This window comes from Panthera pardus, unplaced genomic scaffold (genome assembly GCF_024362965.1).
Source record: "Panthera pardus isolate Hobbes unplaced genomic scaffold, ASM2436296v1 HiC_scaffold_13, whole genome shotgun sequence".
Classification (NCBI taxonomy): Eukaryota; Metazoa; Chordata; class Mammalia; order Carnivora; family Felidae; genus Panthera; species Panthera pardus.
In genome coordinates, this window is record NW_026526688.1 from 164912292 (window position 1) to 164931158 (window position 18867).

Here is an 18867-nt window from a genome sequence, read left to right on the forward strand (position 1 = left end):
GTAAAGAAATCTCCTGTGAGACAGGCTGATACCTGACTTTGTACAGGGGCGCCTGGGTGGCTCAGTAGGTTGGGCATCGGACTCTTGATTTTGGCTCAGGTCATGATCATGGTTGTGAGACTGAGTCCTGAGAAGGGTTCGGCACTGGGCGTGGAGCCTGCTTAGGATTCTCTTCCTCTCCCTCTGCCCCTCCCCCATTGGCACGCACGTGCTCTCTCTCTCTCTCTCCCCCTCTCAAAAGAAGAAAATATATATATGTATATATACACATATATATATGCTTTGTACTAATGTGATAACACAAATGAAAGCACCTAGCACAATGCTTAGTGTAGATTTTCTTTCAAAAAGAAACAAACACATTTTATTTTAGCCAACTTGAGCTCAGTGTAGAGGGGTTTGGGGGGAGGTGCCAAACTTGTCAACACTACTGATCCAAGTTGAAGTGATGATGGCAGTGCCTTGGGTAAGCCAAGCTGGCACATGGAATGGCTCCCATGGCTGTTCGCCAGAGGAAGAGAACTCTGCGGCAGAGGGTATGGTATAGATGCCATGACCCTTGGTGGCCGACTCTCCAAACCGATGCTGGGAACTTCCTGACTTGGAATAAAAGCATTGGAGAATGTGTCTGCTTGGAAGACAGAAGAGAGAACAGAAGGGTATCTGTGTTCTGGATGCTGTTCAAGCGCGTAAACTTGCGACTAGTTGATATATAGATTCTGGAGATCTTATGCACAATATAGTGAATATAGACAAAGGTATTGTATTATAATCATCAAGCTTCCTAAGAATCTGGATCTTAATTTTTCAACCACAAAAGAGAAATGGTAATTATGTGATGTGATAGAGGTTCTATCATCACATTATAATATATAAATGTTATCAATCAACATGTTTTCCGCCTTAAATATACATCATGTTATATGTGAAATACATTTCAATAAAAACACACACAGCAAACTTTTATTTCTATTTCTGCAATGAAGTTTCTTTTGGTGAAATTATGTTGCTGGCATGCATTTCCCTTGTGGAGGTATTACTCTTTTTGTTTTCCCAAATATCTGTTACATATCTGTGCATTTATACTGGTATATACACACACCAGATACACACATAGACCCACACTCGTGCAGAATTAGAACCCTACGTATATTCCTGACATACCATTTCAGACGTAGCTATTTCTGTTACTCATGTTTACTCTTTCTTTCTCTTTCAGAGCACTGTGTGAGCACTCCAAAGAACACTGTGAGTCTGTTCTTGGGATCGTGGGCCTGCAGTGGCCTGAAGACACAGATTGCAATCAGTTTCCAGAGGAAAATTCAGACAACCAAACTTGCCTAATGCCTGATGAAGATGTGGAAGGTTAATTTTTAAATCAATTACCGCCGGTTATCTAACATGGATGAATAGATCAGCTCCCTTCTTGAGTTTCCCGGTTGTTATTGTTCTTGCTGTGTTCTATTTAGTTGTCAATCAGGCGGCATGGGTGAGTGAGTCTATGAACTTGATTCATTGAAGAATGTGGTGCTGATCTGTTAAACGTTGTCTTCATTTTAAAAATAAATTGCAGAGATGTATGTAATATTCCAGGTATTTATCTTAACCATACTCAACTCACAGAGCCCATTATAGGCGGCTTTTATCCTAGGGTTCCTGTAGGTAATGGTGAACATCGAGCCTTGGTTACTTTAAAGTTTTTAGAGACCTTGGCAACATAGGTTCATCAGGTAGAGAAAGGGAATCCGGGACCTGCCCACCTGGTGGAAGGATTAGAACTGGAAACAGTTGGACACATCAAGGTGTCATTAGAAGCATTGTCTCCATGGGCTATTTCAGGCTCTGACAATCTGTGGAATGGACAAGCTTATCCATTCAGGAAGGTAGTTAATTGCTGGAAAGCATAAAGACACTAAACAACTGACGGGAGAGACGATATCAAGGGTGAAGGAAAAAGATCCCCATCAGCAAGCAGAGAAAGCCAAGCTACCTTTGGTTGGCTCAGCTTTGTGGAAGACCATCTTCTCTTCAGGAATAGCTCCTTGGCAATAGCCCACCCGTAAATGGATAGATCAGTTGATGCTTCCAGGTTTTCTGTCCAGCGACAATAAAGTGGCTTATTGTTTTTAACAGAATGCTCACCTAGTCACTTCAAGTGTGGCTCTGGACGGTGTGTTCTGGCTTCTAGAAGGTGTGATGGCCAGGCTGACTGTGACGATGACAGTGATGAAGAAAACTGCGGTATGCGTGTGAGATGACACTTTTCTGGAATATACGTTAATGCCTGGCTAGGATAAAGGCCTGTATTTAAAAATGTGAGCTGTTCTGATAGTCATGGGCAGGGATGAGGATCGAATGCTAATGCATTTACTTTTAATATTACCAAACGGCAAGGTATGACTCAGTAGGTATTTTTCCTGTTAACTCTATTGATTTTCCCTAAATTATACTTCAGTTTATGACCTTGCTGATATATGTCCCTAGTAAAAGGAGAAGCACTTCACAAATGCAAGGGATTATTTTTATGATTAGAAACGTTAAAGCAGTTGTTGTCTGTTTAAAAGTCAGAATAATAGTGTCTTTGCATATGATTTCCATGTTGCTAAATAGGCATCTAAGATACACAGACAGAGTTCAGGCTCCAACGTTCAAATTTAATTGGAATTCGTTTCCATGCCCTCTCTGATTTTGTCTCTGTCGGCAAAGGATAAAACTCTTTCTGACGTTTCTTCGTGGAGTTCCAAAATCACCAGTGGAAAGGCCAGAAATGCCAATGGTAATTTGAGTGAAGCTAATTCCCATTTTATTTCCCTGCAAACCTCTGTACTTGTAACCTCAGAATGTGTCAGGCAATAGAAAGCGGGCAATGCTCTTTACTAAGCAATATTCTAGAATAAAGCAAAATGATTGAAAGGCTATCCAAAGAATAGTTTGGTTATGATTATTTACCTTGTTCTGCTTAAGAATGAATTGACACTTTCTGTCACTAAACCACACGAGGCAATACATCTTTTGAATTCATTTTATTCTTTTGGCCTTTGAAATACGAACTATTGCCTGGCTTCCCAAAATGAATTTTCTGTAGTAGACGTTGTCCTTCTGGTCTAGACAAATGTCACAAGCAATAAACTGAAATCCTGTCAGTTGTTATAAATATGGACAAGTGCATCTTCTAGACAATTAGGGCTGTCAGGATGATGATCCAATGACCAGGGGTAATTCTCTTAGAGAAGAACATACAGTGTTTGGAGAAGCTACTGTTGTTTGCTTGTTTGTGGTCTTTATGTGGAGAAATAAATCCAAACTCATTGAATATCCCTCATATAAGTCATTTGTTGAGAATCTATTGGATTTGTTTGCTAAACTATGACTTCAGTGTGTTATGGTATTACAAGATGCAATTTAAAATAGATTAGCTTTGATGACTTAAAGAGGTTACATGGCACTCTACTGGGGTGGCTCGACCTAAATCTAAGTAGGGGACTAAATCTATCAGTAGGGGGCTAAATATTTGAGAAATGTAAAAACTTAGTTTTAAATGGTCTGAGTCCTAGAATATATTTTGCAAAAAGAAAGTCAAAGCTCTGTAGGGTTTAAATGACCCTAAAATGTCAGGTTTCTAGTTTAGCAAGGAGTTTTTATCAAAACTGTATTCACTCAATTAAAGGCAGTCAATTCACACCAGAATGATAGAATCTGTTGTCGAATCTCTATCAGCACTCAATATATTGATGGCACTACTGAGAGCTCTAGGTAAGGAAAGTTAAAAATGGGAGAGAAATTAATACATTCGGATTTACATTAATTGCTCCAACAGTAGTCAGTTATGAGAAAGCTCTTATTAAGTTTTTCAAAGTGACCAATGATAGAAATTTTCCATATATTTATTTCCCTTTGGGATGTATGTACACATTTGAATGGGCATGTCCGTTACTCTGAGAGAATAAGACACTTAAAATGAAATAAAGAAGTCCTGTGGAGGAGGGCCCGATGAGGACTACCACCCAGCTTCCATTTCTCATCTTCTCAGTCTGGCCCTCTGGTTCCATGGCCATGCATGTCACCATCCAGCAATGCAAACACCAGCCCCAGTGAAGCCGGTTTCACCTCAAGCTTCAGACGGTTTTGATTTATTCTGTCCATTGTGAAGCTTAACGCACTTAATGGCTTGAGCTTTACTGAATAATGTGACAATTAACCATTCACTGGCACACACTGCGGATCCTCCAGAACTTCTAAAAACACTGTAGGGTTTTCCTCTCAAAACAGGATTTATTTATTTACAAAATAATTGACGCGTTGGAAATTTATTTTGTGTTTCTTTGGCAAATCTGCAGGAGGAAAACATGGTGGCCGAAGCACACCATTTATAACTATGCTTTCAAAATACAGACTTCCCCTGCGATCCGGAAGTACAGCATTCCTATAAAAACTTTCCTAAGCCAAAATTGTGTGAAGTGAAGAAGCCATTGCCATTAATTTGTGTAGAAAAAAATTTTGAGTATTCCCAGAGCCTAAAAATATCCTCCCTTAGGCTTTCTAATACCCACCACACATCTTGCTAGTGGGTATACAAAATAAATCAAGACAAAGCAGAGAGAGAAACATCAAAGCTTCCGTGGCTTGACGCTGAGAGGCTGAGTGTAGTTCCCGGGGAAGGAGCTGGGGGGCGCTACTCGCTGCTCAGCGTGCACCCTGCCTGCGTAAAGCCTGGCGGCAAAACCAATGCTGAAGCTCTTTTCCTTTTTCACTCGCTGAAACTATTTTCCTGTTTTCCTTTCCGCTGTTTCTCGTGAAAGGGACAATCCTCTTCAGATTGCTCGTGGTCAGTAAAAACAGTTGCTAATGTAGATCTTTTCCTAAAAGCGAAGTGGTGCGATGTGAACTTTCGAAAAAGGGGGGGGATACCTGTACATGCGTTAGAATTTAGCAACCACCAGTGTTGCTCTGAAGTGTCATCTGCTCCGGTGGTAAATTTTTGTTATAGTTTTTTTTTTTTTTTTCAAAAAAAAAATTTTAATGTTTGTTTATTTTTTGACAGAGAGAGACAGAGCATGAGTGGGGGAGGGGCAGAGAGACAGGGAGACACAGAATCCGAAGCAGGCTCCAGGCCCTGAGCTGTCAGACCAGAGCCCGACGCGGGGCTCGAACTCACAGACCAGGAGATCATGGCCTGAGCCCAAGTCTCACGCTCAATCGACTGAGCCACCCAGAGGCCCCGTTAAAGTTTGTTTTGGTTTTGTAATTGCTAATGTAAACAACCGTTGAAAACACTGTGAAACACTGTGAAAACACTGTCCGCCATGTGGACGGAACTGTCTGTTAAACTAGCAACTTGATGAAATAAGTTGATTTTCAGCATAACCTTTCCCAAGCACTGATATCTAAGCCATGAAGAAAAAGGTGACGATCTGGGCAAAGAAATGAACAGGAATGGCATAAAAGAGAGCTGAGGGAAATAACATGGATTGCATTTCTGGGTTTTGCCTTCATGCATAGATTTGAGTTCGTGAGACTGAGGTTAGAGTTTGCTAAGCCTATGTCCATGCTTTGGCTGGGCTACCAACCAGCAGGAGCCAGGTGGTACCTGGTCTGTGAGGTGAGCAGCATGTCTTCTCAATGGGGCAGTTAAATGGGAATACAGCTAAGACAGTAGACATAAAACCCTTTATGACATAAACACAGCATCACGATTACTAATTGATCGCTGTTCTGTGTATAAGGATATACACCATATGCAGAAAGATTGTCGACAATACAAATACTCAGGTGTCATTAAGTGCCTTCCTGTTTATCTTCAAGTGATTGAAATTCACTGGGCTCAGTGGGGTGCCTGGGTGGCTCCTCGGTTAGGCATGTGACTTTAGCTCAGTTCATGATCTCACGGTCTGTGGGTTCAAGCCCTGTGTCGGGCCGTGCTGACAGTTCAGAGCCTGGAGCCTGTTTCAGATTCTGTGTCTCCCTCTCTCTCTGCCCCTCCCCACCTCATGTTCTGGCTCTGAAAAATGAATAAAGCTTTAAAGAAATCTTAAAAAAAAATCACTGGGCTCAAATAAAATAAAATCTTCAAATATAATCTTTTCTTGGGATCAAAACCCCTTTGTGCTGCAATCAAAGCCTCTGACTCTGATATTTGTGGGGTGTACAGCTTAATTTTTAAAGTTTTCCAAAAGACCTATTTTCCTATTCATTTGGATCCTTTAATAGTATTTCTATGACTTCTCAAAGAGAATGGCTTACGTGGCATTTTTAGCAAATAGTAGTCTCCAGGCCTCTCTTTCTCTTTGCTTGTGGAAGACCCCGACTCTGCTCTGTAACTGGCCGAAACAGAGTTCGAGTCACTATGTCCGTATCATGTTGGATACTCACAAATGGCTTTCTCTTTTGATATTTTGCTACTTGGTTCACTGTTTAGCTATTTCATTTGGCATCTTGGACAGGCAGCCTGGAATGTCAGGGGGTGCTCTGTGTAGACCTAGACTTGGATTTTTTTTATTAATATGAAATTTATGTTGTTCCCATACAACACCCAGTGCTCATCCCAACAGGTGCCCTCCTCAATACGCATCACCCACCCTCCCCTCCCTCCCACCCCCCATCAACCCTCAGTTTATTCCCAGTTTTTAAGAGTCTCTTATGCTTTGGTTCCCTCCCTCTCTAACCTCTTTTTTTTTTTTTCTTCCCCTCCCCCATGGTCTTCTGTTAAATTTCTCAGGCTCCACATAAGAGTGACATTTAAATCCCAGCTCAGCACCTAGAGACTGTGTGACTTTTGGCCAGTCACTTAATTTCTCTGGGCCTCGGTTTCCTCACCTGCAAAACGTAGAGAAAGCCCACTTTATCCTCCAGAGCTTGGAATGTTTATTCTGTGCCTTTATTCATTCCTCAGAAGGCAATAACCAAGCACCCATCTGCCATGGTGCCAGCATATCCAGGGGGCAACTCAAAGGTCACCTTGGGGATCTCCCTGGAGGGGAGGAGTCCTGTCTTGCTTGGTCTTGTTTCAGACAGACCAAAGTCTTGTTTATGGCAGAGGAGATAAGGCTGGCATGTCATGTCCGAAGTGCGAGCTGGGCAGAGCCGCTGGTTCGCATCATAAACACCAGCAGCAGGGTGCTGTCTCATCCTGGAGGTAGACTTACCTGGAGGCAGATGTCCCCATCTCCCTCCAGGATGAGTCATGGAAGGGGGCCCCCAGCCTGCAGTTTAAAGCCTTTCCATTCCCCCATCCTGCCTCCTCAGAGGGTCCTAAGCCAGCATATGTTGAAGAAGGTGACATGGGGATGTCACCCCTAAATGGGGGAGGAGTTGGAAGGAGCTGCTGAGGAACCGCGAGCCCTGTGGTTTGTGCTGGTGTTGCTGTTCTACAGGTGCTGCCGCTGGTCCTTGAGATTGGAGTTCCATCTCCCAGGGTTCCATCTCCCAGGGTTGCATCTCCCAGGGTTGCATCTCCCAGGGTTGCATCTCCCAGGGTTCCATCTCCCAAGGTTGCATCTCCCAGGCTTGCATGCTCTGCAGGGACCTTGAGCCTCCCTGCTGCAGCTTTCTGGTGCCAGCCCAACATGGCTGCATCCAGACTGTCCCAGCCCCAGCAGCTCCAGGACCCAGATTCACCTTGCCTCTTCTTTATAAAAAGAAAAAAAAATTAATGTTTGTTTATTTTTGAGAGAGAGAGAGAGAGTGTGCAAACCGGGAGGGAGATTCACACAGAATCCGAAGCAAGCTCAAGGCTCTGAGATGTCAACCCAGAGCCCGATGTGGGGTCCAGACCCACGAACTTTGAGATTATGACCTGAGCCCAAATGGGATGCTTAACCACCTGAGCCACCCAGGTGCCCCTCCCTGATGTTACGTTTTAGTTCTTACAGCTCAACTCTGCAGACCTAATGAGCCCGCCTACTCACCTTATATTTGCCTGGGAGATCCTTCCAATACAAGAAGCATCCACTTAAAGTGGTTTGCTGCCTTTACCTATGATGACAACATTTTCGGTAGAGAGAAAAAAAGATCAACGGTGCCCCAGTTCAGGTTGGACCTGCCTCTGGCAGGGAAGCCTGCTGCTTCACAGAGTCTTTGTGAAAACGAAAGCTAGAGGAAGCGAACGACACGGTGCAAACTTAGCACACGTAGGGCAAAGAAGCCTCTGGTTTGCCTGGGACCAGGGGAGGTTTTTGGACCGAGGGACAGTTAGTGCTCAGAACAGGAGGTCTTGGGTAAGCTGGGATGGCTTGGTTACTTTAGCCACACACCATGGCCTCCAGGAGTGGGTGTTGTCATGATCTCTGTGGTGGTGGTGATCATTCTGACATAAACAATTATTTGGTTTTATGACCTGAAACTCCATTAAACATCCCACTCCATCCATATCTGTCCTTATTTTTTTTAAATTTTTTAAATGCTCATTTGTTTTTGAGAGAGAAAGAGAGACAGAGCATGAGCAGGGGAGGGGCAGAGAGAGACGGGGACACAGAATCTGAAGCAGGCTCCAGGCTCTGAGCTATCAGCACAGAGCCCAGCACAGGACTCGAACCCACGAACCATGAGATCATGACCTGAGCTGAAGTCCGATGCTTAACCGACTGAGCCACCCAGGCACCCCCATAATGTCTTTAATTTTTAGTGGAAGCACACTCTTTTCATTTTAAAGCATACATTTAAAACATAATTACACCAAAAACATCACTTTAAAATGAGTGGTTTCTTTGCAAAATAATAATACTATCTTCCATGTGACTAATGTCTTGACCTGTTCATCCTACTTCATTTATGCTCATCATAACTCCACAAAAGAGGTATTAGGCCACACAAACTTCTATGAGAAAAGAGACGATACAGAGGATAATGCTCATACTCATTTAATCTGTATAGCAACCCTGTGTAGCAGGCCTTATTATTACTATTTTATAGATATTGAAACTGAGGTTCAGAGAGTTTAAGTAACCTATCCAAAGTCACACAGCTAGTGAAATTAGAGGTAGGACTCAAATTGCTTTCTACCCCTTATGTGTATGGTACATTCTCATTTTACAGAGGACTGCAGCTAAAGACTTGCACCTAGATCCCTACTGGATCTTTCTCTGTAAGGCTGTGATTTGGAACAGTTGATTTATTTTCTCTAAATGTCATTTTTCTCACTTATAAAACAATGATCATCACCTGACATACTGATATTGTGGTGTTATTATAAGAAATAAAACTGGGGAGCCTGGGTCGCTTGATTGGTTCAGCATCCGACTCTTGATTTCAGCTCAGGTCATGATCCCAGAGTCATGGGATTGAGCCCCGTGTCGGGTTCCCTGCTGACCATGGAGCCTGCTTGAGATTTGCTCTCTCTTTCTCTCTATTTCTCTGCCCTTCTTGAGCTCTCTCTCTCTCTAAAAAAAAAAAAAAAAAAAAAAAGGAAAGAAAGAAAGAAATTTGAGCGTTGAATATTTTTTCAAAAATGAATATTTATAATGTGTATATGTAGTGGATAATGAATTCTATCATTATTATTATTATTACTGTTAAGAATGCAGGCCTTGTGGATGTCCCAGAAAATCTACTCCTGTGGTCGTTCATGGCCCATTCCAAAAGTCCACATTCTCCGGACTTTTAGGAAGGGTACCTTGTGAATAATCAGAAAGGCTCACACTGTTTTCTCTCATCCTCTGCTGGCAAGTGGTGACGTTTGTAATGAGACTGATGAGACTGTTATTGTCAGAACACTCCAGATGATGTCTGTATCCTCTGCTAGCTGAAACTCCATAATATACCCATGAGTTCCTAGAATAGACATCTCTGGGCCTAAGACTGTTCCAGATGTACCGCTAGTGAAACACCCTCACTGTTCATTTCCTAGAGTTTTGAATGGTGAAACACTTTAAATCTAATTGTAGCTCATAATAAAAATTTCTCTTCTAGTGACTTATTTTGGTAACTGTTTTCAATGAAAATTTTGATAAGAGCAGATTTTTTTTTCTTATAACGGATTCCAAGAAAGCTGAGTCAATCACCCACAAAATTTCTCTGAATTATTTGTAGTAGGTCAAACAGGAAATAGCCTCTTCTAAGAAAGTCCTTATTTGATCACTGCTTTGCATTTCACTCACCTTAAACTAAATGATCTTTTCCTGGGAAGTGAAGAGACTTTCTGTTCCCTACATTTGTTTGTTTGTTTGTTTATTTTAATATGAAATTTATTGTCAAATTGGTTTCCATACAACACCCAGTGCTCATCCCAACAGGTGCCCTCCTCAGTGCCCATCACCCATCCTCTCCTCCCTCCCACCCCCCATCATTTAAAATGCACATGTGTTGAAGGCCTGGCAAGGGCTATTGTGACATGGGGGGGGGGGCGGGAAGCCAAAGATGAACAGCATGTGGACTCCTCCTTCGTGCACCTAGCAGCCTAGTAAGGACCATGGATCCCACTGGAGTGACAAGAATGCATTAGACTCTTGGCATGTTTCAGCAGATGTATGAAACGCACTGCCTTTGATGCAAATGACATTTTTTAAGTTCATTGCAAGTTCTTGCTATTAAATAGGCAAATTACAGTTCAAGCTTATGGTCCTGATCTTGTGCAAATTACGTTCATTTCTTCTATTAATTGATGAAGTTGACATCCTTAGATCTCTTAGACTATGTTACTGAAGTAACAGCTTTTGTACCTGGCTTTTAAATGAATTTTGTTGGACTGATGAATGGATAAAGAAATTGTGGTTTATATACACAATGGAGTACTACATGGCAATGAGAAAGAATGAAATATGGCCCTTTGTAGCAACGTGGACGGAAACGGAGAGTGTGATGCTAAGTGAAATAAGCCATACAGAGAAAGACAGATACCATATGGTTTCACTCTTATGTGGATCCTGAGAAACTTAACAGGAACCCATGGGGAAGGGAAAGGAAAAAAAAAAAAAAGAGAGGTTAGAGTGGGAGAGAGCCAAAGCATAAGAGACTCTTAAAAAAATGAGAACAAAATGAGGGCTGATGGGGGGTGGGAGGGAGGGGAGGGTGGGTGATGGGTATTGAAGAGGGCATCTTTTGAGATGAGCACTGGGTGTTGTATGGAAACCAATTTGACAATAAATTTCATATATTTAAAATAAATAAATAAATAAACATTGAAAATTAAAAAAAAATAAAAATAAATTAATTTTGTTGCTATTTGGCATAGGAGGCGCCTCTTACTAAACACACAGATGGCCTTTCTATTTGTTGGCTGAAATTACATTTTTAAGATAATATGCATCTAAATCACTAGGTTTTAGCATATTTACTTAAAGCATAAGTTATCATTTCATAGTTGAGTCTAATGCGTTGGCAAATGGACTCCGAGGGCAAAAAGAACAGCTAAAGATGAGCATCAGTGTATAGCTGTTTTTCCATTTTTTCCCCCTTTTCCCATATGTCACTTTCGATCTTCTCTTACGAAAGCTGTCCTATTGCAGCATGGAGATTATCGAATATTTCTGCTCTAAAAATTACAGTTTTCATGGTATACAGAAGTCAAGCCAAGCCTTTTTTAAAAATGTTTATTTATTTATTTTGAGAGAGAGAGAGAGGAGAGAGAGAATGAGCATGTGAGTGGGGGAGGGGCAGAGAGAGAGGGAGAGAGAGAATCCCAAGCAGGCTCCGTGCTGCCAGTGCAGAGCCTGACGTGGGGCTCCATCTCATGAACCGTGAGATCATGACCTGAGCAAAATCAAGAGTCGGACACTTAACTGACTGAGCCACCCAGGCACCCCCAGAAGTCAAGACTTTTTAAGAAGAAAGAAATCATGACTTTGCGCTATAATTTTTCTACGTTGCTTCATCAAATCCATCATTATTTTTATCTCCACATCTATTGCAAATAACCTTTTCTTCTGTCTTCAGGCTGTAAAGAGAGAGATCTTTGGGAATGTCCATCCAATAAACAATGTTTGAAGCACACAGTTATCTGTGATGGGTTCCCAGACTGCCCTGATGCCATGGATGAGAAAAACTGTTGTAAGTGCTTACCTTGAATGGACCAACACAACTTTTTATATGTTAAACACTGATTACCTCTAATTTTGAATGTAATCTAGAAATTTGGAAATATGTATCAAAAGCTTTTAGTATGTTCAGATCTTACGAACAAATCTCCACTTATAAAAATATATGCAAGAACATAAACATGTGCAAATTATATGCACAGTGATATTATTCTAGTATTATTTATCACATGGAAAAATTATAATTTTATCCAACTATATAAAAAAAGGGGACAGAAAATACAGCCCTAAAATGCAATAATATGCAAACATTAAAAATCAAATGGAAAGAATAATTTCTCCTGGGTTCATTACATGTCATTAGGCAAATAAAACAAAATATAAAGTATTATGTGCACTATTGTCGTGAATTTTTAAAGTGCTGATACCCACATATAGGAAAAGATCAGAAAGTCACAGAAACAGTTTACAGTTCTTATCTCTAGGTGGTGGGATTATTAAGTGTTTTTGCTTTTCTGTCTTTTCTACATTTTCTAAATGAATGGCCACTACTTTGAGAACCAGAAAAAAATTATCTCCCAAGATATTTTATCTACTAGTAACAGAAAGCCCAGCTCAGGCTGACTTAAACAGTGAAGACTTTTTTATTTTATTTTATTTTATTTTATTTTATTTTATTTTATTTTATTATTTTATTTTATTTTATTTTATTTTATTTTATATCATATGTATCACTATGTCTTGTATTATCATTTTAAAAGTCAAGTACAGGAAGGATTCTTGAGGCTAGATGTTGGAGTTCAGCACCTCTTCTTAGATTCTTTAAGTTCAGCTTGACTTCAGACTAGGTCTGCGAGAGTCAAAAGATGGCTGCCAAGAGTAACTGAGATGCCATGCTTTCTTGATCATATCCAGTGAGAAGGAGTGATGATGACCTTGCCCTCATCTCTGGAATATCACTTAAGGGTTCACTCAGATTGGCCAACTTTGAACAAGGTTCCAGCTAGCATTCAGGGGTCTTTGTGTGAATTAGAAAAGATACCATCTAAATAGCTGGATTGCAAAAAGAAGCACCCCTTAGTGAAAACCAATTAGAAAAAATGCTGTTTCCTTCAGGCTGCCCCTGTCCCAGGTTGGGATGCATGATCTGGCCAGCAGGGTTTGGGTAGGAACTATCTTGGAAAGCACAACCCCAGAAATGGTAGGCCAGAACTCTGATCTTGGGTCCCATCTTTTCCGTTGGGCTAGTAACTGTACTCAGAAGAAAAATAGTTGTAGCTAGAAAATGCAATGTCCCACTTACACTAGTCAAGATCTTCTGGAGCTGTAGGAAGCTGAACAGAATCAGGTTCCCTTAAAAAAGGAGAAAGAAAGGAAATGGATGTTAGGCAGGTGAGCAATCAAGGAGTGTCACTATGATTTTAAAAACCCAGCAGAATTAGTATGTGATTCAGGGAGTCATTTAATAGTAGAGATTTTTAAAGAATAAACATTATCCATGTATGTGGACAGAGCTGGTTTCCATCTTGTGGTCACTTCATTCTGCTCATCCCCAGTGCTTGCCTCATGCCACATCAGATTTTAACGCTGTTCTCTCAATCTTTGGAAGTTCTGCTGCTCTGGGTACCACTTTTTCAATCCTGGTGTCAGAACTAGATAATTTAGTGACTTGTAATTTAAATTTACTAGTGTCAGAACTAGATAATTTAGTGACTAGTAATTTAAATGCTCGCTATTTGTATGGATTGGCATCTGTGATAGGAGTTTTTACCAATTCAGTTATTCTGTCCTGAAACCTGTTTGGAGGCCTCAGAGACCCGCGGCTTTTCTTCCTTCCCTGCTCCTGCTGACAGATGATAATGTGCATGTGAATGATGATCATACTTGTTTAATGTTTCCATCGTCTCGCTTCTTGTTCCCCATGCCAGCATTTTGCCAAGACGATGAACTCGAATGCGCAAACCATGAGTGTATGTCCCGTGAGCGCTGGTGCGATGGTGAAGCCGACTGCTTGGACAGTTCTGATGAGTGGGACTGTGGTGAGCTGTGTGTTTCTGCCATTGGCCACCCACTGGAACACCTATCAGCTATTTGAGTTTAATAAGTCTTAAGTGACTTCACAGGATTTACTGACCAATTTCATCTGTTTTGTTTTACTATGATAACAGCTGGCAGTAGTGATTCATAGATGTTATTTCCAACGCATAGAACATTTCCCCCTAAGTTATTTTGTTATTTGAAATGTCCATAATATATGTAAAAACATCTGGGTTTAAATTGTTATGACCATATAGCTGCTAGAATACAATTTTTAGACTCTTTATTATCACCCAGCTTCAACAATTATTAATATTCTGTCATTCTGATATCATTGACACCTCCTGGAATAGGGTATTAGAGTGGGTCTTCCACATGAATAGACATTTCTCCAAAGAATACATACAAATGGCTAAGGCACATGAAAAAATGCTCAACATCACTCATCATCCGGGAAATACAAATCAAAACTACGAGATACTACCTCACACCTGTCAGAATGGCTAAAATTAACAACACAGGAAACAACAGATGTTGACGAGAATGCGGAGAAAGGGGAACCCTCTTAACACTGGTTGGTAGGAATGCAGACTGGTACAGCCACTCTGGAAAACAATATGGAGGTTCTTCAAAAAGTTAAAAATAGAACTACCCTACAATGCAGCGATTGCACTACTAGGTATTTACCCAAAGGATACAAAAGTACTGATTCAAAGGGGCACAGGCACCCCAATGTTTATAGCAGTTTTATCAATAATAGCCAAATTATAGAAAAAGCCCACATGTCCATTGACCGATGAATGGATAAAGAAGAGGTGGTATGTATATACAATGGAGTATTACTTGGCAATCAGAAAGAATGAAATCTTGCCGTTTGCAACAAAGTGGATGGAGCTAGAATGTGTTACGCTAAGTGAAGTAAGTCATTTAGGAAAAGACAAATATCGTATGATTTCACTCATGTGGAGTTGAAGGAACAAAACAGATGAACACAGGGGAAGGGAAGGAAAATTAAAATACTATAAAACAGAGAGGGAGACAAACCATAAGAGACTTAATGATAGAGAACACACTGAGGGTTGATGGAGGGGAGGTGGTGGGGGGATGGGCTAAGTGGGTGATGGGCATTAAGGAGGGTGCTTCTTGTGATGAGCACGGAGTGTTGCATGTAAGTGATGAATCACTAGATTCTACTCCTAAAACTAATACCACACTGTATGTTAACTAAGTTGAATTTAAATAAGATCTTGGAGGGAAAACCAAGAGAAAAAAATGTAAAATGCTAATGGAAAGTCCAACAAACTATATTCAAAGTTTTGAATAAATTATTATTGATTATTTTTAAAAAAGCGGGTCTTCCGCCTTCCCTGTGCTCTTGCTCTAGATCCAAAGGAAATAGATATCTACCTAGTTCCTTACATGGAGATGACCTAAAGGCATCTCCCACCAGTATCCAGTGTTGCAGTTTGTAATCTTGGGTTTGATTAATTCTGTTGTTCCATACTCATCATCCTTCCATTCACTGACCTCTTATGTCAGTCCTTTGCATCATCTGGCCACACCATGATCATCATTTGTGCTGTGATTAATTGCACAGTGTTTCACAAGTAATCTATGGCGTAGGAAGTAGAGAGGATGCTCTATTGTAAAATAGGAATTAGAGCATATACCAAATTAGTCCTAACTTAACATCGTTTGGCTACCCTTGCCTTCTCACATACTCTCTTGAAAGGAAATGAAATGAACAAAGTGACAACTAACCCCTGATAGCTGTGCAAATCACTGGATAAACTCAAGGGATTTGAGTGCTGCCTCTGGTCGTCTTGTAAGTCGTAAAGAAAAGTTAAGAACTGCCATGTCTTTCACTAGAGCCTGTGGTTCCTGGAGGGCAGAGAACATTTCTAATTCACTTTTTGCAGTCTTCCACAACACTGAGAGCAGTGCTAAGCACAGGGCAAGCACTCATCAAGTGGTTCTTAATTAAAACAATGAAACACAAATGCAAGCAAAGCGAAAGCATAAGTTAGCCTTTGGTTTCCTGAGCAGAAATGTTTCTAATTAGGGTTTTCCCTTTCTTTTTTTTCTCCGCAGTGACCCTCTCTAAAAATGTGAGCTCCTCCTCATTCCTGACGGCTCACAGATCTGCCAAAGAACACCACGTGTGTGCGGATGGCTGGCAGGAGACGTTGAGTCAGCTAGCCTGCAAGCAGATGGGTTTAGGGTAAGGTCAGTAGTTTGTAGCACTGATGAGTTTCTCAGAAGGCTTCGTGGAATTGGCAATAACATCTTCCTTATGAATGCAGAGTGAGTTAGTGCTCTCACATAGAGCCCTCCAGAGCATGGGAAATGAATCAGGTGAGAGAACCATATTTAATGACAGGCACCTGCTCTGAAGAGGCTGCAGTGAAAAGCCACTTTGATGAAGCCTCTCGCTACATGTAAATGCAGTAATTGTATTTTAACAACTTCTGAAAGGAAACACGTTGAGTATTTGCAAAAGCATTAAGATGGTTCCCTCCAAGCAACCTGGATGGGGAAATACTGAGGTTTTTCTCCCAAGAGGTTACTGAAAATTTCTTTTTAAGCAACACACATTTTTTAATAACTTGAGAAATAGAACTTAAAGTTAACGGTATTTCAGTTTACCCTCAGTAGTAATTAGGAAACGTAAATCAGGAAATAGTTCGCCATTTTGGATCCTTAGTAGAATGAAAAGACACTAACTCTGGCTTTGATACAAATAGACTGAAACCTATACTTTGAAAGTTGGATACTTGCTATTTTGTGGGGTTTTCTTTTTCAGTTCTGTTGGGGATGGAAAGCAATAACTGAGGGTCTTAGATGTATATGTGAGGGTATGTATTCACATATATTTTTTTTTACCCCTGCTGTATGTGAGATTTGGGGGGAAATGTGGAAATGATGGAAATAAAAGACAAACAAGTTTTAAAATTCTAGAATAAAAAATTGAGTAAATGTCATTTCCCAGGATTCCACTGAACAAACTTGAAACAATTTTTCAATAACGAGCTATGAATTATGGGATAGAAACTAGCAGCGCATTTTTGTTATCTCAGTTTGAAGAGTGACATAAATCCCAGTATCTTCAGCCTATTTTCCCCATGTAAAGTCTTACATCTTTGGAAAGTTGAGTAACTGATGCTACTATGTAAGAAAGAACTTTCAACTTTGCCAGAGCAGAAAAATTATATCCATCAAGATCCATTAAATTATACTTCATTTTCACAACATCCTTACGGATATCTAAATGAAATGGTATGTGACTGTGATCAGAGATAAATGAAAAGCCTTTTGAATGAGCTTTATTTTCCACTCACCAAAACATAGGTTATTTCTTAATATGAAAACTGGATTAACATAACGATCGATAACTCTGTTGAGAGTTATCTGAGGAAACGTCGCAACCGCAAAGATTCTGCCAGCCGAAAAATTCTTCTGACAGGCCACCCTGCTCTATTATAAACAGAAGGGATCTTGTTTTAAATATTCTCTTTGATATCGCTTCTAATTTTTTTGTATATTGGATTTTCGTTTTTTATTTTGATGAGATACATATAACTCACCATCTTAACCATTTTAAAGGGTAAATTCAGTGGCATTTAGTGTATTCACAATGCTATGCAACCATCTCCATTATCTGGCTTCTTTCACTTAGCATAGTGTTTTTATACAACTATGGACCAGCATTTCATTGCTGTTTATGGCTGAAAAATATTCCATTGCATGGATACACCACATTTTTAAATCTGTTCATCCAACGAGGCACATTTTGGTGGTTGCCATCTTTGGCCATTGTATGCATATTGGATTTTTTTTTTTTAATTTCTTACGCTACTTTCTTCATTTCCTTAAAATAGTGGGAAAATGTTATTTCAATATATTAGATATTTAAAATGGAAATAGACATTTAGATTTTTTTTAAACATACCTTTATTTCACAGAAAGGCTAGGAAAGTCTGAGAGAGCAGTGTGGCTGGAAAACCGTAAGCATTATTTGAGTGAGTTAATGGGTAAGTAGTGGTAAGTCTTTGAAGGAAATGAGTAGGAAGGGTAACCTTAGTATTTTTGTACTTTCTGATTGCCGTCAAGAGAACTCTTCAGTTTTCTTGGGTAGATCGTGAATGGACAGAAATCTGGAGAGCCAGGCTGGGGCAGGAATGAAGATAATGGGCAAGAAGAGGCCATTGATTCCTACAGTAGGAATGGGCTACTTAGGAATCTGCTCTGTTCCCACTGTCTCTGGAGAGCCGCAGCTGTACTGTGAATTCACAGTTCTGCCACTGATGCCTCAAACTCTAAGTAACCCTGCATCTGAGTCATTTCCTCTAGATTCAAAGTCCCTACAGAAAGGTCTGTCTGGCCATGATTAGTCATTGATCTACACTCCAGCTGCTAAAGGAAGGGAAAACATTATAGCTGTCCTCTTTAAGCTTCTGGAGTAGAGTAGGTCTGTCTTTATACCTTCAAACATGCTTTACACCCAGAAACTTGAAGCTTAAAGCACAACCCCAATTAGTTCTATTCACTATGCCTTTCCTATTGGGTTGTTTTTTTTTTTTTTTTTTTTTGGTTTTTGTTGTTGTTGTTGTTGCTGTTGTTTTGAGAATCTGCTTATGGGCCTTGAACTAGAGTAGGCATTATGTGGAGGATGCAGGGGTGAAAATATCATCAAAGAGCTTACCATGTAGTGGGGAAGACACATAAGGAAACAACCTAGAACATAAAGTTGTTGGAAAACACTTCCAGACTCTTTGTCATCTGAGAATGGTTCATGTACAGCATAGCACCTGGCATACCTATTAGAAGTATATAAGAAAAATATTCAACTCTATCATTGTCTTGA

General features: G+C 40.4%; 1 protein-coding gene across 8 annotated transcripts in view; it reads left to right on the plus strand.

Moving 5' to 3' along the window:
• Window positions 1–18867, plus strand: part of CORIN (corin, serine peptidase) — a 256694-nt gene that overhangs the window by 190486 nt on the left and 47341 nt on the right. For 5 of the 8 annotated variants that reach the window (XM_019412753.2, XM_019412728.2, XM_053901606.1 and 2 more), the window contains 6 exons: window positions 1220–1365; window positions 2134–2241; window positions 2705–2776; window positions 11866–11979; window positions 13895–14005; window positions 16095–16224. In XM_019412753.2, the coding sequence (XP_019268298.2) occupies window positions 1220–1365; window positions 2134–2241; window positions 2705–2776; window positions 11866–11979; window positions 13895–14005; window positions 16095–16224 (681 nt within the window). The remainder of the gene's footprint in view (window positions 1–1219; window positions 1366–2133; window positions 2242–2704; window positions 2777–11865; window positions 11980–13894; window positions 14006–16094; window positions 16225–18867) is intronic. The other 3 variants (XM_019412758.2, XM_019412719.2, XM_019412746.2) reach the window with 2 other exon arrangements.